At 41.8% G+C, this 27,601-nt stretch overlaps 1 protein-coding gene across 1 annotated transcript in view; it reads right to left on the bottom strand.

Moving 5' to 3' along the window:
* The window catches only part of CCDC178 (coiled-coil domain containing 178), a gene marked incomplete at its 5' end in the record, with an annotated part of 366,439 nt that overhangs the window by 277,916 nt on the left and 60,922 nt on the right, over nucleotides 1–27,601 (bottom strand). The window contains 5 exon segments of the mRNA XM_084618717.1: nucleotides 1,539–1,675; nucleotides 1,780–1,875; nucleotides 16,571–16,724; nucleotides 21,499–21,641; nucleotides 27,085–27,305. Coding sequence (XP_084474843.1) covers nucleotides 1,539–1,675; nucleotides 1,780–1,875; nucleotides 16,571–16,724; nucleotides 21,499–21,641; nucleotides 27,085–27,305 — 751 coding nt within the window.

The raw sequence follows: 27,601 nt of genomic DNA, 5'->3' as shown, positions 1-27,601 counted from the left end.
AGAGAGATTTGGAGAGTGTCTGCGATTCATTTAAACAGCTCCTAAGATTGTTTAAAATGGTCTCCTGTTGTAGGTGGTGGAGGCATGATAGTCTTGTCTGGAGAGGAGGAGGTGTTAGTTGCAGGTGTGGCTTCCTGATCTACAGCCTCCTCTATTTCCTCAAAAAGTCTCCTCGGGGACTCACGGGGTCCCATCTCTGACACTGATGGGGAACGTCTCTGTCTTTCCCTTGAGGTGCTGGGAGGCTTGGAATAATGTTGCCTATATTCCATCCCAATATGGCCACTGTGGTAGGAATGGTAATGGTGGTGGCATCCATGGATGTCTATACCACCTCTGGGTGCCAACCCTGGAACAGTGTCCTGGCTGTTTCTGCCGATCTAGTCTGATGATTCCCTAGATCAGTGAAGAGTGGTGTGAAGAATAAACATCTTCCTCCTCATTGTCCTCCTCCTCACTAAAAAAAGGATAGGCAGATATGTTTGTTGGCATGTGTAACAGTGCTGAATGTGCTGATGCTATATCAGTACTGAGAAGAGGTGATTTCGGTGCTGCAGCAACTACTAAGTTCTTATGTCAGAGAAACTGCTGCATTCCAAGAGATCCTGGTACTGAAGATGGCATCGGCGGTAACTGTTGTGGTACCAGGATAATTGTTGTGGTACTGGAAATTGTTGTGGCGCCAGGAGGATTGGCGCCAAGGATGTCTGTACCGAAGAGGTAAAGTTGACTTCGGTACTGCTGTCTCAGCATAATGCACCAGAGAGCCAGAAGATGGCGCCGTAAGCTGAGGCGCTGTTGAGGTGCTTGGTACCAAGTGTTTAGCTGCTGCAGTCAGTGCTGTGGTAGAAGGGGCAGTCTTGTTTCTGCTATCCTTCTGAGAGCCTGCCTGCTTAGGTTATTGGGCTTTAGCGGTAACGGAAGATCCTAACAACTTGTAGGTACTTAGCTGCAGCACGGTCAGTACTGAGGATGTGGAGAGAATTGGAGAACACTTCTTTTTCAAGGCTCCCTTAATAGGAGAAGTAGTAGCTCTCTTCTTCACCCTTTTCCTGAGAGAGAGCTACCACTTCTCCAACACAGAGAGCCTCAAAAAAGAAGCGCTCTCCGACTCCTCCTTCACCCTTTTTCTGCGAGACAGGTCCCTTCCATGCAGTCGCTGACCTTCTGCATATTCAAGAAGAAAGTTTTAAAATATAATTGGGAATGAAGGTGCTTTTAATCTAGAGATAATATAAGAAAATTCATATTTTTTGTTTTGCAAATTGCCAAACCACAGAACCCATATGTGTGACTGGGTTGGGTTTTTTTGTTTGTTTGTGTGGGAGGGTGGGGGCGTGAGAATAGGATTACAGAACACCAACAATTTAAGTACAAGATTTCAATGTGATGTGATTTAAAATTACTGAAATATTAGTTCAGAAAGCTTTAAAATGGAAAAAACTGACCAATGCTCATCTAAAATGCTGCTTCTTATTTTCCTCTGGGTCTTTGACTTTTCTGTTTATATTGCAGGTCTTTTACAGAGTTTGAATTACCTTTCTCTGGACTTTTGCACATATTCTTCATTTTCTCTCTCAAGTTCTTTATTTTCACGTTCCAATTCATCCACTGCTTGAAGGGTATTGAGGAGCATTTGTTTCATATTCAACCGTTCAGATTCCCAGCTAGTTTTCTAAGAAACATTGAGACAGAGTATGTTTTGAAGATCATTTAAAGCAAACACAATGTACAAAGACTTTCACTTATAATTCATGAAAACAATAAAAAAAAACTTACTGAATCTTCAATCACTTTAATCACTTCAGAACAAGCATCTAATAAACTTTTGTTCTCATTTTCTTGAGCCAATGTTTTATTGTTTAAATCCTGTACCTGGAAAACATATGTAAAAGTTAATAAAAAACAATATTTGCAACAAGAGAACTACACAAAAATTAAATACCAAAAATGGAAAAAGAACAGTTAGTTACTTTACAGTAACTGCAGTTCCTTGAGATGTGTTGTACACATCAGTTTAATTCTTGAGGCACATACAGTTCATGCATGCAAGATCAGATTCTTTTGGTCAGCATTATCCATTGGGGTCGCATCGGCACCCTAGGTGTCCTCACAGTTCCTTCACCAATACAGAATCCAGATTAGGATGCCACAATAACAGGGAAGTAGGCACCGTTATAAAATCCTTTTGGACAACATATCTCAAAAAGCCACAGTTAATGTAACTTAAGTAACCACTTTTTCTTCTTTAAGTGATTAGGCATGTCAGTTGGTGTGCTGACAGGCCCAAAAAGAAAACCTCTTTCATTTAGCTTTATAAAAGTCAGTCTAGTTGTAGCTTTCCTGTTTTGGACCAGAATGTTTTGAAATTTCAGCTGAACATCGTTTTTTGTTGGATGTCAGACACTCAGCAACCAGGCTGGCAAACGTAACAATGTACAGTGCAAGCATAGAATTTGACTGTTGTTCTGTGAGACTATGTCAGGCAGAGCAGGCAAAATGACCAGGGGCTGCATTGAGAAGTTCACTATATCCAAATACCAGAACCGCCTGGCCAATACCAGAGTTATCATGATCATTGATCTAACATCTTGCCTCAGGTATCATGGGAATTTGGGGAGAAGGCATACATCAACCCCAGTGTCCAGGGAATGAGAACGGCATCTGCAGAGACTGAACTGAATCCCCCTCTGGAGCAGAACACTTACTTTTTGTTCTGACCTGTGGCAAATAGGTCTATTGATTGGTATCCCCATTTGCAAAAGATGGCTGTGCAACACTGGCTCTTTGGTCAATCACTCATAGCTGTCTGAGAACTGTCTGTTCAGGTGATCTGCTTGTAAGTTCTGAATGCTTTGAAGATACTAGGCCAGCAACATATTCTGGTAATGAATACACCAAGGCCAGAGCTAAATGGCCTCTTGACAGAGTGAAGGTGACCTGGTTCCTCCCTGTCTGTTGATATACTGCATAGCTGTGGTGTTTCTATCAGTAGCTGGCTTGTGGATCCCAGAAGTAAAGACAGAAACATTTTACATGCCAAATAGACATCTCAGAGTTCCAGGACATTTATATGCAGACAACCTCAATGAGGGGACCACTTGTCCTGATTCTGAAGGTGACGTAAATGATCCCTTCCCACCCATTAGTGGAGGCATCTGTCACCAGCTTCTTGGTTGACAGAAATACAGAGAAATCCATTGCACACCTGAAGAGGGTCTTTCCACCAGTTTAAATGAGAAGAGTCCCTCTGGTGGGACAGTGGCCACCATGTCCACATGGTGCCTGCTGGGTAAGTACTTTGATTTCAAGCACCCTTGTATGGAGCACAGATGAATACTGGCAAACTGCATCACATACAAGTGCATGAGGCCATGTGTCCCATAAATCTGAGACATAGCTTTACTGATGTCTTTGGGTGGGGTTGAAGTTGGTTGATAAGGTTCACTATAGTTTGGAATCTTTCTTATGGAAAATAAACTCTCATTGATCTGGAATTTAACAGCTCCTATGAACTTTATGCTTTGACTCAGAGCAAGTGTGGATTTTTCTCTGACTCTAAGGACCATGTGTGGCAAAGAGCTTTAAGTCACTTGAATCAAGCTGATCACCTGCTGAAGTGATCTTCCTCCAATGAGCCAGTCATCAAGATATAGGTAGACTTGTCTCCTTAAATAAGTCACAATGACTTCTAATCACTTGGTGAATACCCTTGGTGCTACGGAAAGACCAAAAGGCAGGATCCTGTAATGATAGTGAAAAGGGTCCTGCTAGGAATCTGAGGTATTTCCTATGGGCAGGATGAGTGGATATGTGAAAATAGGCATCTTGAAGGTAGAGAGCCGCACATTCGTCTTGGAATAGGCAAGGAAGGTAGGGAATGGGAAGGGACTAGAATTGGATAGACTACCTCTTGCTGTCAAGGCTTCCCAAAACTAAAAAATGTTGAAGGCAAGGGATCTTTGAGAGGTTCTGTCAAGCTTTCAACAACAGAATCAAACCTGCTGCCTGGTGGAAGATGCAAATTGGGCAACAGTGGAGGAAGAGACAGTGGGTCATCAGCCACAAAGCTTCATCTTTCTGTCTCAGCACCGCTGAGGTCTTGTGAAGCTGATAATAGGACTGGGCAGAGGGATGCTGCCTGATGGAAGCCTTTCTGCCTTCTTGGGGCTGGAACATAGAGGCCCACAGAATGAAGAATCACCCTGGAATCCTCAAAAGGAAGGTCCTCAATTGTGGTTTGTATCTCCGTGGGAATTCCTAAGGACTGAAGCCAGGAAGATTTCATTACTACAGATGTGGACATAGTATAAGCCACGGTGCTGGGCACGTCCAGTGCAACCAGAAGGGAAATGTGGGCTCATAAGTTGTCCCTCAGTCATTATGGTTTCTAGTTCCTCTCAGTGCTTCTGTGGTAGCTTGACCCAATTCAGATATCACGGTAGTTCGCCACATACATTTGGACGCTGTCAGATTAGTAGACTGTGTATCAAAATAAAATGAGTTTCTTCAGGTCTTTCTTCCTGGGAGTAGATTTGGGAGGTCCCCGCTTCTTCAACAACTCTTGGACAGCAACTACTACAAGCAATCCTGGTACTAGGTGGGAATAAAAATACTCCAATCCCTTGGAAGATACTTGATATCTCCTGTCAACTCACTTGGATGTGGCCAATATAGAAGTTACCATTATGCCACAGGTCTTTTGCAGGTTCCAACAATCCCTCATTTATCAGTGTGGCAAGCTTGCCAGACATGAAAGGATGCATGATATCAGGAGTTGTGAGGTGTCTCCTGCAGCATTTCCAGCAGTATATGCAGAATTTCTGCCATATGCTTCAAAAGGTCCTGAATGCCTGAAGTCATCAACTGAGGAAGGCTTTGAGGCCAGGAATGCCTTGAAGTCATCAACTAAAGAAGGCTACTGTGCCATTGGGGAAGGACGAGGACATTGCAACAGGGACAATTTGTTCGTCCTTTTGAAGATCTTGCTCCTCATCACCTTCTCTCTACTGCCTTTCCAGAAGCGGAGGCTACACTAGCTGACATATTGGGTTGGTCTATACTGCCTTTTTAAGGAGAGGGATCTAACCAAAGGCAGGGGTGCAGAGGGTGTACAGGCGATGTACTCCTCATCCCAGTCTGTGCACAGTAGAGAGACACCTCCTCCAAAGTGGGCCCTTCCTGTCAGGAGTGCCCTTGCCCTGTTATATACTCCCTAATCAGGTAGCAGATATACCTCCTTCGTTGTCTGCTGTACCGACAACTTGGTAACAGGTGGTTAAGCTATCAACGTCTTCAACCTCTCAAGGAGCGGTGACACTATTACTGGCCCCACAGTTAAATCACTTAGTACTGTATATGCCCTAGCTACCAAAAACTCTGGTATGCTGAGCACTAAAGAACATAATTCTGAGGTGGCTGGTTCCATAGTGCCAGGTACTGAGAGCAAGGATCCTGAAGGGCTGGTACTAAGAGAAACACAGTCCACAGGTTTGGTGGGTACTGGTCGCTCTCTCTTAACAGTTGGTATCAAGGCATGAAAAGGACCTTTGTCAAGCCATTAGCAGCCCTTCAACTGCTGAGTCCAAGATGAATCAGACACCTCTGACTCTTGTTTCTCAACTGGATAGGCATCAGAGAGGGTGGTATATGCCTTAGCATCTCTGGAGCAGTGCTCCTTCCTACCCCTCTCCTGAGATCATTGACACCGGAATGTTGGTGGATGACTGGGGCCTCTTCACTGACATAGCATGGGAGTTTGGGGTGGATTCTCCGCTTGCTGGGGTGCTCATGGGAAGAAACTGACTGGAGAACTTAGGTCTAGCCACATCCTTTTCTTTCAGTGTCCTCAGCGGCATGCAGACGTTGCTCCAGGAAGAACAATTTTAGGACAGCCTCGCTAGCTTTTTGAGTCTACTTAGAGAAGGAACAACATATGGACCATCACTCAGGAATATATACCTCTCCTATACAAGAGATATCTGCAATGCCTATCATTAAGCTGCACTGAAACTTCCCATGATGAGTAGCTTTTGAACACAAGCGATTTCACTTCTGCTATATACAAGGAGGGGTTTAGCCTAAAAGCTAAACAGCTGACTAAAAAAGGTTGGGTTTTTTTGTACCAAATAACAAAAAGACTAACACATACTACTAACAACTAGCTAATGAATAATACTAATAGCTACCTCGAATACTATCACAGTGCCGGAAGAAGCAGGTGGACACTGCGGGAGTTCCATCTCACTGCCACGGGCAGTAAGAAAGGACTGAGGGACAGTTGGGCTACTCCTCCCTTTATGCCCTCAAATAAGGGGCACAAGAACTTGAAGGGCATATGTTTGGTCCCAACAGACACTCTAGGCCAAAAGAATGCAATCTCACAAGCATAGGGCAGATGCACACAAAGAGTGGAATCCATATGGACATTCACTTGGAGAAGCAGCAAGAATGATATATTTTAAGAAACAATCAAAATTTTAATTTTACTTTCTTCATGTTAAAACAAACATTTTTTTTCTTTTTTTAAATTATCTCCTTTTAAAAATTGTTCATTTTCCCCTAAAAGTGGAGAAAAACAATGGCAAAAAGTAGAGAAAAACAATGAGACACTTTAGAAATACTACAGAATTTAGTTTTCCATGGTGACTTTAGTACTTAAATATTTCAGTGACATAGAATGGAATAAAACAGATTTTACATGAAGCAGCTGAAGGAAATGCTGATGAATAGATAGTACATGCTGCAAACTTCCATTTAAATATATAGAAGAACTTAGAGAAAGACTGGGACCAAAGAACAGAATTTTTGAAATCTGATTTGGAGCCCTTGAATGATATTCTAGTCTGGATGTTCAGTCTGTGCTGCTAATCAAATCACTCTGTGTAACTCCAGTGTTTTTTTAAAAAGTGCGGTCATTCTCAGGCTATGTCTATGTCTACACTACAAACTTTGGTCGACACAAGTTGTGTTTGCATAAAGCCGCCACACTTGATATACCACTTGTGCGTATGTATAGTTGGCTCCTTGGGTCAGCAGTGCTCACCAGGAATGCTTGTGTCAATACACAGTGTGGCGCACCATAGGTATGTATGCCAGTGTGCAACCTGCCACCATCGAATGCACTGTCTTTTGAGAAGCTTTGACAATGCATAGTGGGGCAGAAACCAGTCATGCAGTGGTGACTGGGACCAGGGGTCAGTTCGCAATTAACATCATCTCTGTCCCATAATTTTTGCACCTTTTTAAAAATTCCAAGAACCCGCACGGCCCTCCTTACTGTCTACCATCTCTGACTGATGCATGAACCTGCACAGGGGTTCCTGAACTGAGGTGGGGCGATAAGACAGCACACATATCTCTATTTTAGCACCTTGCCACAAAGTACATCAACAGAAAGAGCTACTTTTCTATGGTTATGCAAGCATAGTGGACCACCGGGGACAATTTACCAACTTCAAAGTTTGTTGGTCAGGGAAGGTGCATGATGTTCACATCTCTAAGAATACACAACTGTTCAGAAAGCTACGAACAGGGGCTTTCTTTTCCAACTGGCAGATTACAATGGGCAATGTTGAAATGCGAACAGTGATCCTGGCTTATGAAGCCATACACTGGCCGCCTCCACAACACCAAGGAAAGATTAAACTACCAGCTCAGCAGGTGAAGAATGACAGTTGAATGTGCTTTAAATGAAGAAAACATCACAATTGTTAGAACTGCCCGCTGTGTCCTGCATAATATCTCTGAATCAAAGGGGGAAAGTTGACACCAGGATGAAAGGTGGAGGTGGAGCAGCTGTCTGCTAAGTTTGAACAGCCAAACACAAGAGCTACTAGAAGAGCTCAGCACAGAGTTATACAGCTTAGGGAGGCTTTGAAAGAGCACTTTTAACAATGAGCCACAATAATGAATTTATAAATTGGACAGATTTGGACACATTTTCATGAGAACAAAGAACAGCATATCTTCTTCTGTCGACCTAGTGACGTCTACACCAGGGGTTAGCTTGGCTTAACTATGCCTCTCAGGGGTGTGGATGAATGCTGATGTAACTTTTTCAGTGTAAAGCAGTCCTCAATCAAGCTATGCTACCTCATGTGCAATTAATTTGAGTGTATTAATTCAAGTTAACTGTGCTGTGAAGACACACCCATAAGCACCTAAGAGTCCAATTCTCATTGGAAGTCAATGAGAGTTAGACAATTATAAGCCTATATTACTTTTGAAAAATGGGACTTCAGTGCTTTTGAAAATTTTACCCTGAATATCTACAGCTGTACAAAGTCTATTTTTTTCTCTGATTCTGTATTCTTCAACCTAAACCTGCTTGAAAAGAACAGTAAATATATATTAAACACACAAAAACTATTAGAAGAACATTATTAAGGTTACAATATCATGTACTCAAAAATTAGCAAATACTGACTGTGCTATCTTAATTCAGCCACCTTCTGCATATGCATCAGGATAAAATGTTAAATTACATGATCACATACTATTTTTCCTTGTCTCATTCAGTGCAGAGAGTGCACTGTGATCACTTAATGAGCAGCTATTCAATATTTTATTTTATCCTCATTGTGTGGCACTTTACCCTATCTACTGCACACAATTCAAATTCTACTCTAAAGACATAATTATTAACTTCCTCATAAGCTTTTCTATGGCGCCCTTCACATTAGTAATTGGAATGTTTCCCAAACATTCATGAAATCTATATTCACAATACCCTTGTGAAATGAGTGAGTATTATTATTCCCATTTTGCAGGTGGGGAATTGAGGCACAGAGACTGCTCGTTCTGTGTTTCTACAGTGCCCAGCACATTGGAGTCCTGGTCCATGATTGAGGGCTCCTAGATGCTATGATTACACAAATAAAAAATTATTATTATTATTAAGTTCAAAAGTATCTTTGGTTGCCAAATTTGAGAAAGCTAGGACCTGACTTTTCAGAGTACTTAGAATTATTATATAGCACTTTGTATGTTCAAAGCACAGCTCCCACTCACTTCACTTACACCTATAAGTGCTCAGCACTTCTGCAAATCAGACTGTTGGGTCTCAGCATGGGCACCCAGAAAGGGAGGAATACACAATAGGTGACCTCCTGTGAAAAGTTTAGCTTAAGTGACTTGCCTAGCATCATATAGGAACTCTGTGGCAGATATAGGGGATAGAATCCAGTTCTCTAGGGCAGCATTCAACTGCCTTAACCATGAGATCATCCCTTCTCTTCCTGCAGTCCCCTGCCTCCTTATTCACTACACACCTTCCAACTTCTGCAACAAATGAGGCAGGAGTCCTATATTCAACATCCTCCTTCACTACATTACCATGCTCCATCCACAGAGCAGGTTCATCCTGTGCACTGATTGAGGTAGGAGTCCTGTGGAAAACAGTATGTGATTATGTAATTAAAGACTGCATCAAAATGCATATCCAGAAGGGAAGCCAAATTAAGGTAGCATAAGCAACCTTAAGTCTGGCATTTCCTAAGTTCTGAGTACTTGACTCAGTGATCACTTGCACACTTTACAACATTTCTTTAACATAGTTTGTGGGCATATAATTCACTAGGATTTAAAAAACCAAAACAACAAATTCTATCATGTGGTATCATCAAATAAATCATCAGCAGGGCTGGAAACTTTAGATCTATTGCACCAACCTTTGCCATTTGAGCTAATGGTGTAATTTACAGCAGTAGTACATGGTCATCTTCTATGTACACCAGCACTAAAAGGGAATGGAACTCTTTGCCAGTGGGTTGTACAGATATTTGCTCACAGCAGAGGAATGATGAGACTCAGAGATATTGGGTTCCAGTCCAGGATCTTTAAAGGAGCGTTCTCTAGTAAGCACAGACACTTCTGACTATTCCCCTAAGCTTGATCCTCCTCCACCTCTGCTTCATCCACTCCAACCCCTCCCTGTCCTAGTCTTGACTCTAACCTATCCTGGCTAACCCATCCCACTCTAACCCATCCCAATCATATTTCTCCTAGGCTACTCAGTCAGTCTCCACCCCTCAGGCTTCTCATCCCAGTCCCAATCTACTTACAGAGCAAGTTCTAGTATCACCCTTCCAGACTCCCTGTCACAGTCCTTTTCTCTCCTCACTCCCGTCCTAGTCTTCCATCCCCAGTTTCCAGTCTCCTTGCCCACCCATTCCAATTTTCTCCCTTCCCAGGTTCCCTCTGACAGCCTCTTTGCCCAGACAGTTTTAGGCTTGGTCTATACTACGGGGTTAGGTCAAATTTAGCTGCATTAGGTCCATTTTAAAATGAATGCGTCCACGTAATCAACCCCGTTCCATTGACTTAAAGGGCTCTTAAAATTGACTTCCGTATTCCCTCCCGGCGAGGGGAGTAGCGCTAAAATCTGCCTGGCTGGGTCAAATTTGGGGTAGTGCCGATGCAAATCGACGGTTTTGGCCTCCGGGAGCTATCCCAGCATGCTCCATTGTGACTGCTCTGAACAGCACTTTGAACTCTGATGCACTAGCCAGGTACACAGGAAAAGCCCCAGGAACTTTTGAATTTCATTTCCTGTTTGGTCAGCGTGGCGAACTCAGCAGCACAGGTGACCATGCAGTCCCCCCAGAATCGCAAACAAGCTCCAGCATGGACCTAAAGGGAGACACTGGATCTGACTGCTGTATGGGGAAAAGCATCTGTGCAGGCAGTACTCCAATCAAAAAGAAGAAATGCTTGCTATGGGAAAGGATGGTGCTGCAGTTTGAAACAATTCCCACATGTTATGCGTAAGAAGCCTACCCTGCGTACCCTTTGCCTTACAATGACTGCATGGAAACTGAATTCTGTTGCCCAGCCATGTGTGATGTGTCACCATACCAGCAAGCGCTCAATATAAAAGGCAAAATGCGACCTTGTACTTAAAGCACATGTGCTGTCTGCTGTGAATTGCTTGATTCACTGTGAAAGAGTCTCCCTTTTGTTCTCAGAAATGTATCATCTTTAATTTTACTCTCCCTTTTTATCTCCCCCCCAGGTGCAAATGTTTCTAGGCTCCCCCTATCATCTCCGGCCCTGAGGTTATCGCAGTTTAGAAGGCAAAAAAAACCCACTCGTGATGACATGTTTTCTGAGCTCATGCAGTCGTCCCGCACTGATAGGGTGCAGCTGAATGCATGGAGGCATTCAGTGTTAGAGGCTAGGAAAGCATTAAGTGAGCACGAAGAGCAGAGGCAGGAGCGCAAAGAGCAGAGGCAGGAAGCGATGCTAAGGCTAATGGGGGAGCAAACGGACATAATGAAGCATCTAGTGCAGCTGCAGGAAAGCCAACAAGAGCACAGACTCCCGCTGCATCCATAGTACAACCACCTGACCTCCTCCCCAAGTTCCATATCCTCCTCACCCAGATGCCCAAGAACGCGGGGGATGTGGGGGGAGAGGCTCTGGGCACCCAGCCACTCCACTCCAGAGGATGGCCCAAGCAACAGAAGGCTGTCATTCAAACAGTTTGATTTGTAGTGTGCCTACAATAAGCAATGTGGCCTTGTCCTTCCCTCCTCCGCCACCCCACCCCACCCCACCCGGGCTACCTTGTCAATTATCTCCCTTTTTTTAATTAATAAAGAATTAATTTTTTTTTAATTATGAAAGAATGCATGGTGGTTGGCTTACAGGGAATTAAAATCAACAAAGGGGGTGGGTTTGCATCAAGGAGTAATACACATAAGTGTCACACTGAAGCCTGGCCAGTCATGAAACTGGTTTTCAAAGCCTCTCTGATGCGCAGTGCACCTTGCTGTGCTCTTCTAATCACTCTGGTGTCTGGCTGCTCAAAATTGGACACCAGGTGATTTGCCTCAACCTCCCACCCCGCCATAAACGTCTCCCCCTTACTCTCATAGATATTATGCAGCACACAGCAAGCAGCAATAACAATGGGAATGTTGGCTGCGCAGAGGTCTGGCCTAGTCAGCAAACAGCACCAGCAAGCCTTTAAATGTCCAAAGGCGCATTCTACCACCATTCTGCACTTGCTCAGCCTATAGAATCATAGAATATCAGGGTTGGGAGGGACCTCAGGAGGTCATCTAGTCCAACCCCCTGCTAAAAGCAGGACCAATCCCCAACTAAATCACCCCAGCCAGGGCTTTGTCAAGCCTGACCTTAAAAACTTCTAAGGAAGGAGATTCCACCACCTCCCTAGGTAACGAATTCCAGTGTTTCACCACCCTCCTAGTGAAAAAGTTTTTCCTAATATCCAACCTAAACCTCCCCCACTGCAACTTGAGGCCATTACTCCTCATTCTGTCATCTGCTACCACTGAGAACAGTCTAGATCCACCCTCTTTGGAACCCCCTTTCAGGTAGTTATCAAATCCCCCCTCATTCTTCTTTTCCGTAGACTAAACAATCCCAGTTCCCTCAGCCTTTCCTCATAAGTCATGTGTTCCAGTCCCCTAATCACTTTTGTTGCCCTCCGCTGGACATTTTCCAATTTTTCCACATCCTTCTTGTAGTGCGGGGCCCAAAACTGGACATAGTACTCCAGATGAGGCCTCACCAATGTTGAATAGAGGGGAACGATCACGTCTCTCGATCTGCTGGCAATGCCCCTACTTATACATCCCAAAATGCCATTGGCCTTCTTGGTAACAACGGCACACTGTTGACAACAACATGGAGAAATTTGCTATTGAGACTGAGCTCATTTACAACAGCAGAAGCGCAGAATTGCAGCGGAAGCGGTGGATGATGACAGTTAGCAGTCATACTGCACCGTCTGCTGACAGCAGCACCCAGGACACAACAGCAGCAGTGACGGTGAGCTGAGCTGAGTGGGCTCCATGCTTGCCGTGTTATGGCATCTGCATGGAAAAAAGGCACAAAACGATTGTCTGCTGTTGCTTTCATGGAGGGAGGGGCAACTGATGACATGTACCCAAAACCTCCCACGACAATGTTTTTGCACCATCAGGTATTGGAGCTTAACCCAGAATTTTAGTGGGCGGTGGAGACTGCAGGAACTGTGGGATAGCTACCCACAGTGCACCACTCCATATGTCGATGCTAGCCACGGTAGTGAGGACACACTCCTCTGACATAATGCGCTTAGTGTGGACATACGTAATCGCCTGTATAAAATCGATTTCTAAAAATCCACTTCTATAAAAATCAACCTAATTTCATAGTGTAGACATACCCTTAGTTTTCCCCCACACACCATCTCACTGTCATATGACTCCCTCCTTCTCATTGGCCCACTGGATCCCAGTCCCAGTCTCCTTGTCCAATCAGTCCTAGTCCCACTTCCTGGCTCCTCATCCAATCTCAGTCTCCCCACACCCACAGAATCCCAGCCCTCCCTATTTTCTTCTCTGATGTTCAGTCCCAGTCTTCTTGCCCAGCCAGTCCCAATTTCTCTCCACAACTCCCAATCCCAGTTCCCCTCTCCACCATCTCTACCAGCTTCCAATCCCAATCTACTCCCCTGCTCCAGGTCTGGCTGTTGTCCCCACTGCATTTGAATAAGGCAGCTTCCTTCTCTATATTATCTTAGCCCAGCAAGGGGGACACTGACAGCACAGAAGGGACAGGTTCCCTGCTCTCAGTTCCAGTGCATGGCCCAAGCCTGCAGCTGCACAGAACTAACATTTTTCAAATATTTATAACGTGGCCAAAATAAAGCCTTCATACACGACTTCAACATCTTTACAGAGAAAGAATCTGACCCATCAAGAGAACTGACTACTAATTTAACAACTACAACAACACTACACAGAAAACACTTTATAAAACTGAATATAGGAGTCTTATGATTACATGTCACACTTTGTTCTTCAAGTTTATTTTATAATTACAATGGCACTGACTCTGAGAACTTTAAAGCCTGATGTTTAATAATAAAAATATTATGAAATGAAGAGACACTAAAGACAAAATATAATGGTCATAAAAGCAAAGAGAAAACCTAGAGATTCCAATGAATATGAAGTGAAAGCTGAATTAAAAAAACTAAAACCAAATACAGTAATAAACTGAAGCAAAAATGGCATCTAAGAATCAGACCTGGGACTCACCGTTGAAAACAAACATTTAAAAAATAAATCAATGAAAAGAGAGAGAATGTAAAAATGCAAACTGATACAACAGTAATTTAAAATGAATGGAACTGAACTAAAATTACTCTGTTGTTGCAGTAAAAAGAACAGCACAGCACCATGGAAATTAGATCCCAAAACTGTTGTATATCTAGTTTAGTTTGCCTCAAATAGTCTGGCTTTACATCTTTGCCTTCTATTGAGTGTTTTAAAAGACCAAAATTTCATAATTTCTAGTTGTGTATATAGAACTATTTTGATATTTCTGTAGATGAAGATTTTTGTAAGGCTCTTAATTCAGTCTCTCCTATAGTGATATTTTTATTTTGTAATCCAACGAATATGCTTAAAGTGCAGTTCTACCTAAAAATAAATTTCTATAAATATCATGGTTTTAAGTTAAGTCTGATGTCAGACATGACCTGAAATCTACAGGACTCATCATCTGAATATCTGCTGACAAGAACCATAGCTCTGCCACTTACTTGGCTCCTAACCAAATCAGCCACATTGAGTTCTGTTGAAGGGATGGGCCTGAAACCCAAAAACAACTCTTCAAGTGGCTCCACAGATGAAGATGTCTGTAGCTTAAAGCGACCTATTTTTAAACCAAAAATTGCCTGTTCTGGTTATGAAAGTGGATATCATGGCTTCTGGAGGTAGTAACCCACTCTTTCTCCCCTGTATATCATTTGGGTATAAATTCCTTCCTCCTCTCTCTCTCTCTCTCTCTAATCTGTATGATGAAATCATTAAACAGCTGGGATTTATACAGGCAAATTTTACAACCTTTTAAAATTTACTTGGACAGTAAGATATAAGTCAGGTTTGATAACTGAATATGTTTACATTGGTGGACAAGAATAATGTGTCCATTATAACTTTTGGACATGTATTATGCGGTTTTTCATTTCTGCTACTTAATTTGTCCTCTTTCTGAGCTTCTCAAGTAGTTGTTTTTTATGACTAACTGTTGAACTTTAGAACACTGATATAAAAGAAAATTTAAAAAGCAATTACTTTTTTTAATGCTATTGGCTCAATTTTTTAGTTATTGTTCCTTCACATTGCTTTTCAGAGGACCTTTAGCCATATGCTTCCTGGACCCATAATGATGTCTCCTCTTCTGGGACCCTGGCAAGATCTCTGGCACTGAAGATCCCTCTACATTTCCTTTTTCTTATCCTTGTGCATGAGGACAGCTGAGAACAGTACTAATGTATTGTCAAAGTGAAGACCCACTTGAGATTTTGGAAACAATGCTGGAGTTAAGCCCACATCAATATCTTCATGCTACTTCTTTGGAGCCAGGAAAGATCCTGGCACTGTACTGAAGGAGTTCCTGCACCAGCTTGTTCCAACAAACAAGGCTCTTCTATGTCAAAAAAGTGTCTGTCATTGACACATCAGTAAGGATTAGCTTTGCACTAGGTTTCTTCAGCACCTGGGAAGTCCTCATTATGAACAAAGGGACAGCACCAATAGGTTTTTTACAAGTCAGTGCTGGCCCTAGCACCAATGAGCTGTCAGCACAACTAAGCTCACATCTCAGAACTGGCATTTTTCATGATAAAGTGACCTCAGTTCCAATCACATACTTAGGAACTACAGGCAGTGAACCCAATCCTGTACAGATTTCTTCCATGCACAGGTTGTTGCTGATTTGCCTGGCTTTGAAATAAACGACCACCTGCCTTTCACAGCTATAGACAGTGGATCCAAACGTAGATTCAAAGGCCAAACTAATAAGGCCTCCTTGTTGAGAAAGGTTTGGTGCCTCCATTGCATATCACTCTAGGCCCAAAGGTAGAAGACTCTGCACAGTGAGCAGTCATATGGACTCTTTCCCCCAGGGACAATAAACAGTGGCTGCATGAGTCTGCTTCAGGGAACACGGAAGAGCACAACACATCACTTAAATCTGTGTGTTATCCAGATTCTTGGAAGCTGGATTGGCCACAACTAACCAGTGGTAGGGCTTTCAATTCAAATATTAAAATAAAGTGTGCAACAGTGCAGAGTTCCCAAAATATGCTAAATAAAGTAGAAAAAGGAGAAAACAAGAAAAATAAGGAGAATTTTAAGGTAAAACAGAAATCGCTCCAGGTACAGAAGAACAATCACAATACCTCTCAGCTTCCAGCGTTCACTGGTTCAACACGGCACTGATGCAGCTCCATTGAGCATGCATTTCTTTCCAGAAGGTTTGAAAAGGTCAGCAGTACCAGGTGGGAATATGCAGCAGTCCCATGAAGTACTGTAAGAGGCTATATTATTACTCCTCATAAACAAAGTTACATTACTGTATCACAATAATGAACAAATTCCATTATATCAAACATATTTTCAATTTACTCAAAATAAATACTTTTACTTGTGCTATTACAGGAAACCTTAACGTACAAACACACAAAATATCCAGAATTTCATGTACTTTTCAGTTTAAAATATATTTGTTTTATTTATTTGGTTGTTTATAAATATTCAAAACTCACTTTGTTGTTCCAAGATTTAGCATCTTCCTGTATCTCTTCTTTTTGCTTTACTAACTCTTCAAGATGTCTTTCTTCCTTAATAATCTTCTCCTCTGTTTCTTTTAACTTGATACACAATTCAGTCCAAAGAAATTCTGAGTGTTTTAAATCATTCCTAATAGAAACACGAGAATAATCTCATTCATTCATTTGGAAGCGTTCCAACATCACCTGTCTCCATAAAGGAGAATGTAAAGCAGATTTGAATCAGTAAAGATTTATTTTGGTTCTCTCTGTTGCCTAAGTCACTCAAATACTTATATATGAATGGATTTTGAAATATCTACCCTGACATCATCATCTGCCAGAAGCTCGGGCTGGAAAACCCAGGATGGATCACTTGAAACTGCCCTGTTATATTCATTCCCTCTGAAGCATCTGGCACTGGGCACTGTCAGATGACCAGGTACTGGGCTAGAGGGACCATTAGTCTGACACAGTATGATTGTTTTTTGTTCTTATTCCAGTATGTCTTTAAAGTTATTCATTTATACTTAAAGATTCAAAACATAGAGAATCCCTCTAGGCAAAACCTTATGTTACAAAAAAGACACACGGACAGGAATAGTCATTCTATTCAGCACAGTTCTTTTCTCAGCCATTTAAAGAAACCATAATCTAATACATACCTAGCTAGATTACTTACTAAAGTTCTAAGACTCCATTCCTGGTCTATCCCCAGCAAAAGCAGCATACAGACAGACACAGACCCTTTGTTTCTCTCCCTCCTCCCAGCTTTTGAAAGTATCTTGTCTTCTCATTGGTCATTTTGGTCAGGTGCCAGCGAGGTTACCTTTAGCTTCTTAACCCTTTACAGGTGAGAGGATTTTTCCTCTGGCCAGGAGGGATTTTAAAGGGGTTTACCCTTCCCTTTATATTTATGACAGTATGTCTGCAATCTGCCTTCTACTCAGAAACAAGACACACGTGATGAGCCTCCCACAAAGGTACTATGCATAACCATTATGAAAACACTACTCGCCTTGTGCAGTAACTGCAGTTCTTCGAGATGTGCGCCACTATGAGTACTCCATTCTAGGTGTCTTTACATCCCTGCACCTCAGATTGGAGATTTTTGGTAGATGTTTGGCCCGCACATGAGCTCTCCCTATCTCGCACTGCATTCTGTTTCTATATAGCACTGTACAGGCAAACTTCCCTCTGTTTCTTCTCTATCACAGAGCTCATATATAAAAGCTCCAAAGTAGAGGGAGGAGGATAGGTAGCGGAGCACCCATAGGGGAACACATCTCGAAGAACTGCAGTTACTGCACAAGATAAGTAACCTCTTCTTCTCTGAGTAGTGTCCTTATCATAGAATCATAGAATATCAGGGTTGGAAGGGACCTCAGGAGGTCATCTAGTCCAACCCCCTGCTCAAAAGCAGGACCCATCCCCAATTAAATCATCCCAGCCAGGGCTTTGTCAAGCCTGACCTTAAAAACTTCTAAGGAAGGAGATTCCACCACCTCCCTAGGCAACGCATTCCAGTGTTTCACCACCCTCCTAGTGAAAAAGTTTTTCCTAATATCCAACCTAAACCTCCCCCACTGCAACTTGAGACCATTACTCCTTGTCCTGTCCTCTTCCACCACTGAGAATAGTCTAGAACCATCCTCTCTGGAACCACCTCTCAGGTAGTTGAAAGCAGCTATCAAATCCCCCCTCATTCTTCTCTTCCGCAGACTAAACAATCCCAGTTCCCTCAGCCTCTCCTCATAAGTCATGTGTTCCAGACCCCTAATCATTTTTGTTGCCCTTCGCTGGACTCTTTCCAATTTATCCACATCCTTCTTGTAGTGTGGGGCCCAAAACTGGACACAGTACTCCAGATGAGGCCTCACCAATGTCGAATAGAGGGGGACGATCACGTCCCTCCATCTGCTCGCTATGCCCCTACTTATACATCCCAAAATGCCCTTGGCCTTCTTGGCAACAAGGGCACACTGCTGACTCATATCCAGCTTCTCGTCCACTGTCACCCCTAGGTCCTTTTCCGCAGAACTGCTGCCTAGCCATTCGGTCCCTAGTCTGTAGCTGTGCTCCCTCTAAGTGACTCTATAGCAGTGCCCCTGCTGGAAGGATGGGGCTTCGGAGCAGAGTACAGTATGGATGACAATACTGTCAAGACAAATATCACATTTGATGCGAAAGCAAGGGTGACTGAATAATGTTCTGCAAATGTCTGAACAGATGCCGAAGCTGCTGCGCTGCATATTTTTGTGACCAGAGGAAGGCCATGGAAGTGGACAGAGAGCCTGTAGAATGCGTTCAGGCTCCCGAAGGGTTGTAGCAGTTGCAAAAGCAGTTGGCAATGCAGTCCAATATCCATCTAGAAAGTCTTTGCTTAGAGACTGGGGATCCCTTAGATCTGTCTGCAATGGAGAGGAATAGTCTTGGAGATTTTCTGAAAGGTTTGGTCCTTTCAAAGTAAAAGGCTAACACTCTTCTGATGTCAAGTGTGCAGAGTGTTGCCTCCCTTTTATCCTGGTGCAATTTGGGAAAGAATGCTGGAAGGTGAATAGGTTGATTTATGTGGAAGACTGCAAGTATTTTTGGAAGGAATTTGAGGTGTGATCACAATGTAACATTATTTTTGAAGAAAATCTTAAAGGGGTAGAGGGTACGCCATTAGGGCCCCTATCTCTCCCACTCTCTGAGCACGTAATGGCCACTAGGAACATGGTTTTCATAGAGAGGTGTAGGAGTGAGTAAGTTGCCATTGGTTCAATGGGAAACTTTGTAAGACAGCTCAAGATCTGGTTATGGTCCAATGATGGTGTAGGATCTCTGATTTGGGGTAGAGGTTTCTCATGCCTTTAAGAAATCTTTTTGTTGTAGGATGAGCGAACACCGAATGACCCTCTACCTTCTGGTGGAATGGTTGTGAGGTGTACCTTCACTGAGCTTTGAGATAGCCCAGATTTCTTTAATTCTAGGAAGTAAAGAGGAGGATGCAGAGGTAATTTGTCTTGCATCACACCAGAGTTGGAACCTCTTCCATTTTTGAATGGATGTTTGATGAGTTATTTTCCTGCTATGTAACAGTACTTCCTTCAAATCCTCAGAACAGTACCTTTTAAAACTTTGGAACCATTGAGGAGCCACACTTTGAGCCAGAGAGTTTGTAGATTTGGGTGATGGCTCTAGACTGCATCTTGAGAAAGAAGATGAGGAATGGAGTGGACAGACCACCACCTGAAAAGGTATGAAAACCATATCTGTGTTGGCCATGTTAGAACTAGAACAACAACACTGGCCTTTTCTGCTTTAGCTTGAGTATCACCTTGGATATTACTGGAATCGGTGGAAATGCATATAAGAGATGTCTGTTCCACCAGAACACACAAGCCTCTCCATCACGACATGGTAATGATCCTCGGAAGATCATTAGGAAGAGAGAAAACTTCTGAAATCATTACTGGATCTAGCTCCTTGTCAGAATACGGATCCAATCACGAAACAATGGGTAATATAACCAAACCTGGAATTTGAAGAAGGCGTAATGGTGAAATAGTCTTTCTTGGAGAACTGGTGGAAGTAGTCTCTGGAGACCTATCCAGCACAATGTCTCATCTCATTTGGTTGGGAGAAGAAGAATGAAAGAGAAGTACCTTTTCATTAATCTAATTGGAGAACCAGTCAGATCTGTTACGTGTTGCAGATCCACATGAACCTGTGTCATAACTGTAATGGTAGGAAGTAGGAAAGATGAAATAATTGGTTAAGCTGGCTTCTTCTTTGGCTTTATCACCTTAGAACAATTTGGAGATTTTATGTCCTCAGGTCTCAGATCCCAGATCCGTAGCAGGATCCAATGAATTACCAAAGACGTGTTTTAATTTGATGTTTCTTTTCCTTGAAAGCATATTGCTTAGTTCTGGCACGTTATCTGAAGCCTTGGGTTCCTTAGCCAGAACTATCTCAGATGCAGGCTGTATCTTGGAGCTGAAACACTGGATTTAGCTACCAAAATCTCAGTTGGCTTGGAACCAGAGCTCCATGCAAGACCAAACCCTTTACCCTGGTTCTCTTTCGGGAGCCAAAAGTACTCAAAGTCACCTTGGATCCCTTATTTTTTCTTTCAGATCTCTTTGAAGCCTCCAATCCTAGAGGTTGGGCAGACATGGCCTCTTGAGGGCCTGAAGTATATTTTCTCTCTCCTTACTGGCCCAAGTAGTGAACATGCTAAAAACAGCACAATATGAAGGCGAACGTCCTTTCCCATGACATTTAAGTAACCTGACACATGCATTAGATGCCAGTAAGACTGCAGGACACGATGCACATCTTTTAAAATCATGCTTCATTGTCTTTGGATCTGCAATCAATGCCAGTACCATACCGACGAAGTGGGTATTCACCCACAAAAGTTTATGCTCCAATACGTCTGTTAGTCTATAAGGTGCCACAGGACCCTTTGCCGCTTTTGTAAATATTTTAAGTTAAATACTAATACTATGAACTATAAATCTAGCTAGCTAATCTTATCTAACAACTAATGTAGAGTTAGTAGGCATTCAAAGCTGTGGCTTCAAGAGATCTAGAAAGGTCCACATTCGTCTGACTGCTGTGGGTGAAAGTAACTAAGGTGGCAGGCCTTTTTATGGCCATGCCCTCAGAATATGCTTGAATGCTGAGGGGAGCAATAGGAGGTGTGGGTGAGCACTTTAACAGGTGGTACGATCAGAAGGTTCCACCATCCAAACTGCACTGGTCAGCACATTCCCAGTGTGAGAATATGCAGAGGACACTCAAACAAGAACAGAATTTAAAACAGACATTTTCTGAATGCAAATATACTGTGTTTCTATGGTCATTATACTTCTAAACTGTCAAAATATTAAAGATCATCAGAATATTTTAACAACATTTTAAAAGGCTCTTACTGGTACTGCTTCAACACTATCTCAGCATATTTAATTTTCTCAGCCATAGATTTTCTCTCCTTTTCAGCTTCTTCAGTGACTTGTTTTAAAATCTGCTGGATTCTCAGAACTTCCCGATAAACATCATAATATAATTTTGATGCCTGAAAAAGGAAAACAAATATTCTATAAACTGTTTTCATTATGAAATGTAATATTCTAAACACAACTGTTCTCATTCAGTAATCTTCTGACTCACTTATTACTATTTGAAAGTTCGAATGTAGTGCTTTGGGATGTCACAATATTTAGCAATAAAGCACAGAATACCAAATAAGCAATCAGAGTAGAAGACAATGACAAAGCATGTATTGAATCTGATGATATCAAAAAGCCAGTGTTAGCAAGAGGGCTTTCATTTTGTTATAACATTTAGAAGTTATTGTGAAAAGATGGCCACTTGCATAGGAAGACAGAGACCAATGGAGCAGAACACAAAATCTTGGAAGAAGCCACTGAGTATGTACTCAGCAACCTGACAGAATTATTACTTAAAGGCTCCTGAGGGGCTGTACAAGGCTGACATTCACTTAAGAAACAGAGAGGCCTGAGACAATGATGGAGATTTTCAAAGGCACAAATGAGATTTAAGCACCACATTCTCATTGACTTTCAATAGGAGTTTGGTACATAACTTCCCCCTCTGCCTTCCAAAATCTCCTCCAACAGTTATAGAAATCAGTGATTCACATAATAGAACAAAAATAGGAGTATATTTTAACCTAACGCCCTTATTAACTGCTCAGTCTTTTTCTTTGGGAAATAAAAACAACAACAACTATATACTCAATATTATCTAATTATTTTTAATTAAAGAGAAAATCAAGTGCCTGCTACAAGTTCCCAAGGCAATGAGGAGGATAAAACCAATAAAATTGGTGGAACCAGTTAATCCAAGCATCTGAATTAGAGCACAATTTAAATGTTGAATATTTTTTGTTTTAATATCTAATAACTTTTTAAAGAGGAAATATGTGAATGAGTTACCACAAGAAATGACCTATATTCTTATTATGCAATGTAGTGTTACACTACTTCTATGATGAGATTTTGCATTATTTCATTTAGTAATGGAAAGAAAAAAAAATCAGTACTGGAAAAAGTACTAATTTAAAATTGCTTTGGTAAAAGTCTATTTCATGAATTGTATTTCAGATCATTTTGAAATTTTCACTGCATCAAATATATCCCAAGGCAACAAGAAGAATGGAAATAAAAAAATAAGTAGAAGAAAAAGTTAACAGCCTGACCTTTAATTAGCCACTATTTTGAAAATACCCTATCTGCTGATATAACAAAAATGTTAGTCTTTAAAAACAGAACATCTACTAAACTCACAGTCAGATACAACCTATGTACTTATCAACAAATATCACCCAGGCTTTATAAAAGAATTTAGAAGAGAGGAGTTTGCAGGAGTACCAGTAGTTATTCAGGTGTATGTGTATATACACACACACACACACACACACATATATATAAAGTGATGATATACTTGTTAATGTTGATTTTTATTTTAAAAGAAAGAAAATGGATCAATAGCAAATTTGTTTAAGATCATCATGTTATTTGTAACGCTCTCTCATATGCATTTTTCCCCTTTTATTACGACACATTTGTGTATTTTGATATGTAATTATTGACTCCTCAATTAAAAATGAGCAGAATTTTAAAAAATATTAACAGGGTTTATTAACGACAACATTGAAGGTTATTCTAAGCCCAATGTTTTATTCTACAACAGAGACAATCTTTAGGAGTTGTTGTTAATAGTGATCACAAAAAAGTTCAATCTCTGGATTTCGTATCAAAATTTACAATATGCAAAATAAATATTACTGTAAGTAGATCTGGTAGCTACACCTGCAATTAAGGTTTCCTAACACTTTTCATCATAAGACCCTATTTTCAGCTGCTCATAATTTTGCCAGACTTTAACTGGACTGAAATTTTTCATGCTGGGCATTAGCTGCTTCAGTGAATGAGACTAGAGAAAAATACATTGCTTTTCCCATGTGTGATTGTGGTCTTCAGGGTCCAATACAAACTACAGTGCAGACTCAGGTAGGGTGCAAAAGTCCAGAGAGTTTACTGAAGCAGTTTCCTACAGCCCACCTTGACAGGGGTTCATTGCAGAAGTCTCATTAGGCCCCACAGGTATGTTCCAGGCAGCACAGACAGCCCAATAATCTATAGGCCCCTATCTATCTATCTATCTATCTATCTATCTATCTATCCCAGACAGCCCAACAGTCCCTTTTGTCGTAAAGCAAAGAAATAGTGCCAAAAACAGACTCAACAGTCCTATGTCGGGCTCACCTTCCTCTGGAGAGCTCTGGCTGTGCAGAGGTTCTGGGCTGGTCCTTTCCTCAGGGAGCAAAGGATAAGAGATTTACTCTCCTCCCTGAGCATCCCACTAGTGAGCTGTCCTCATCCCCTCTTACCTTCCCTTTCATTACCTGACAGCAAGAGTAGGTGTAGCTGGGCAGGGTTGAGTGTGCCTGCAGCAGCTCATTAACCTTTGCTGGTGCAGTGTGAGATTGATATACCTCATCACACCATGTTAAAAAAAAAATCTTACAACCTTTTCTTTGTTTTGGGGCAGGGCCTTGAAATTTGACAGGGAGATATGCCTTTTGCTGTTCCTGTGAAAATCCTCCATATTTGGCCAACTTTATAAGCCTCTGAAAATTAAAATTCACACATGCTCAGTAGAAGTTTATTAGAATTCGACAGCATTATTCTCCAAAGATTCTGTCCACACTGAGCATGCTGCATCCCCATACAGCTCCAATATGATGACTGTGCTTAGCATGCTCCATCTGCAGAGAGCGACATAGTACTGCCTTGAATAATAGTTAGTCCTGCCTTGAGTGCAGGGGACTGAACTAGATGACCTCTTGAGGTCCCTTCCAGTTCTATGATTCTATGCTCCATTCTGGGGCTGGGAAGGAGTATCCCTCTCAACTGCTCCTCCCAGCTGCTGTGGCACTTGGCATAGGTACTGAGACGAGGGAGACTCTGTCATGTGTTCTTAATGTTTGTGCTGGTGGTGGTGCCCAGGCAGCAAAGAAGAGGAGGAAGAAGCTGTCTGACTCAAATGGTTGAGAAGAAGAGGGAGGATAGGGGAAGGAGCTGAAGGATTATGGAACACAATTGTGAAGCTTCATTAAGTCACAGGCTGACATATCTAAATCATAGAATCATAGAATATCAGGGTTGGAAGGGACCCCATAAGGTCATCTAGTCCAACCCCCTGCTCAAAGCAGGACCAATTCCCAGTTAAATCATCCCAGCCAGGGCTTTGTCAAGCCTGACCTTAAAAACCTCTAAGGAAGGAGATTCTACCACCTCCCTAGGTAACGCATTCCAGTGTTTCACCACCCTCTTAGTGAAAAAGTTTTTCCTAATATCCAATCTAAACCTCCCCCACTGCAACTTGAGACCATTACTCCTCGTTCTGTCATCTGCTACCATTGAGAACAGTCTAGAGCCATCCTCTTTGGAACCCCCTTTCAGGTAGTTGAAAGCAGCTATCAAATCCCCCCTCATTCTTCTCTTCTGCAGGCTAAACAATCCCAGCTCCCTCAGCCTCTCCTCATAAGTCATGTGTTCCAGTCCCCTAATCATTTTTGTTGCCCTTCGCTGGACTGTCTCCAATTTATCCACATCCTTCTTGAAGTGTGGGGCCCAAAACTGGACACAGTACTCCAGATGAGGCCTCACCAATGTCGAATAGAGGGGAACGATCACGTCCCTCGATCTGCTCGCTATGCCCCTACTTATACATCCCAAAATGCCCTTGGCCTTCTTGGCAACAAGGGCACACTGCTGACTCATATCCAGCTTCTCGTCCACTGTCACCCCTAGGTCCTTTTCCGCAGAACTGCTGCCTAGCCATTCGGCCCCTAGTCTGTAGCTGTGCATTGGGTTCTTCCGTCCTAAGTGCAGGACCCTGCACTTATCCTTATTGAACCTCATCAGATTTCTTTTGGCCCAATCCTCCAATTTGTCTAGGTCCTTCTGTATCCTATCCCTCCCCTCCAGCATATCTTCCCCCGTTCGCCACGAGTTTTCAAAGATAATGGCCAATGGCTCTGCAATCACAGCCGCCAATTCCTTCAGCACTCTCGGATGCAACCCGTCCGGCCCCATGGACTTGTGCACGTCCAGCTTTTCTAAATAGTCCCTAACCACCTCTATCTCCACAGAGGGCTGGCCATCTCTTCCCCATTTTGTGATGCCCAGCGCAGCAGTCTGGGAGCTGACCTTGTTAGTGAAAACAGAGGCAAAAAAAGCATTGAGTACATTAGCTTTTTCCACATCCTCTGTCACTAGGTTGCCTCCCTCATTCAGTAAGGGGCCCACACATTCCTTGGCTTTCTTCTCATTGAAATCCATGTTCAATGGTTATGTTATAACCTAGGATCTCCAGAGATGCTATAAATTACTGTTGTTCCATCTGAATGTCCCATTCTCCACTTCAGTGGTGCTCCTTGCTGGTACAGGGGTCCACCTGCATGGGTGTCAATGCTGTAAGGCTTAAGGCAGTAATATGAGTGTTAACTAATTCCTCTCTGAATAATTTCTCTAACATATTCACAACATTTGAAATAGCTAACATAAAGCTAAGGAAACTTTTCCCACCCATATTAGAAGATTTTTCATTGACATTAAAAGGTAAAGCTCTCTCTTGCAAGTCCAGTGACTTTAGTAATTCAGGAGTTGGGCTTTATATATCATGAGCTATCTGCAAGCAGCACAAAATAAATCGTAAAATTCTCTGCAGAAGCTCACTAATATGAGGTCTTCTTGGAATTCTAATGCACAGGCACTTATGGCAGCTATGGAAATAGAAAAGGGCTAAACTTTTTCACATGGATTTTTATGGAGAAAAAATATCAGTACTATTCACACATCCAACAGTGGAACAACAACTAAAATTTGGAAACTGGAAAACATTGAAAGATAATTAACTAGATAAGCTTAATGATTAAAGAGAAAATTACTGAAACACTGACTGCAGACAAACACAGGATGATAGTACAAAATGTTTTGTTGAATTTTCCAGGTAAATATGTTTCCACTGTTTCTGGAACTTCATAAATTTGTTTTTAATCATATTAATACTGCAAGTACCATTAAACATTTGAGAAAGAGCCACATCTTTAGATGTAAAATCAGTAGCCTGAATTCCTCTGTATCACATTTAAAAGAAGTAATTACAAAGGTATACTCCAATATGTTGTAATGCTAAAAATAAACAATTTTTATAAACTTTTCTTTTTGGGTTACAAAATGTGAAGAATGAACACTATTAGTTATACATGCATTTTACAAAAACTATTGATAAGGATCACTAAGGCACATTAGAACTAATGTAAGCAGAAAACTCCTGTATTTAGTGCACCTCCAAGGTTCCCATCCTTTGCATGCAGTATATGGAACAGCACTTTGGCATTGGCAACAGATGGCAATTCTAAAAGTGCATGCCCCTAATTAGCAGAAAGATTTTAGTAAAAATATCCCTACATCATTACTATTTACCTTTCCATGTGCCAGCAATACAGCCTTCATAGCGTCACCCTCAAGATTCAGCTTTTCTTCCAGCAGAGGGCTGTATTTCTTCACAAAGTCTATATCCTCCTGAATCCTTCCATTAACTGCCTCTGTCTTAAGTATTTGGACTTTTACCTGTTGTAGCTGACGATTTGCACAGTCAAAATGCCACTGTAGTTCTGAGAAATCTTGAGTACAAATCTCATGTTCTGTTAAAAAAAATAGTGAGCCAAGTAGTATAAAAACATGAACATTTGAGTAACATTACACATATTTAATGAGCTTATAAAATATGTTGCTAAAATAATTGCAAATATTTTATAAACAGTTTGCTGTAAACCCTACTTTTTAAGGGTCAATAAGGGAACATGCATTACAAAACACATTACTAAAAGTTTTATTAAATGAAGAGCTGTTCAAATATGTTGCTTAATAATACCCAGTACATTACACTAGCAATCCTGTAAACTGAAAAGTGGTTTACAAGGAAGGAAAAGTGAATAAG

This window comes from Lepidochelys olivacea (genome assembly GCF_965140295.1).
Source record: "Lepidochelys olivacea isolate rLepOli2 genome assembly, chromosome: 2".
Lineage (NCBI taxonomy): Eukaryota > Metazoa > Chordata > Testudines > Cheloniidae > Lepidochelys > Lepidochelys olivacea.
The sequence above is the reverse complement of the archived record's forward strand: the minus strand, read 5'-3'. Positions and strand labels throughout refer to the sequence as shown.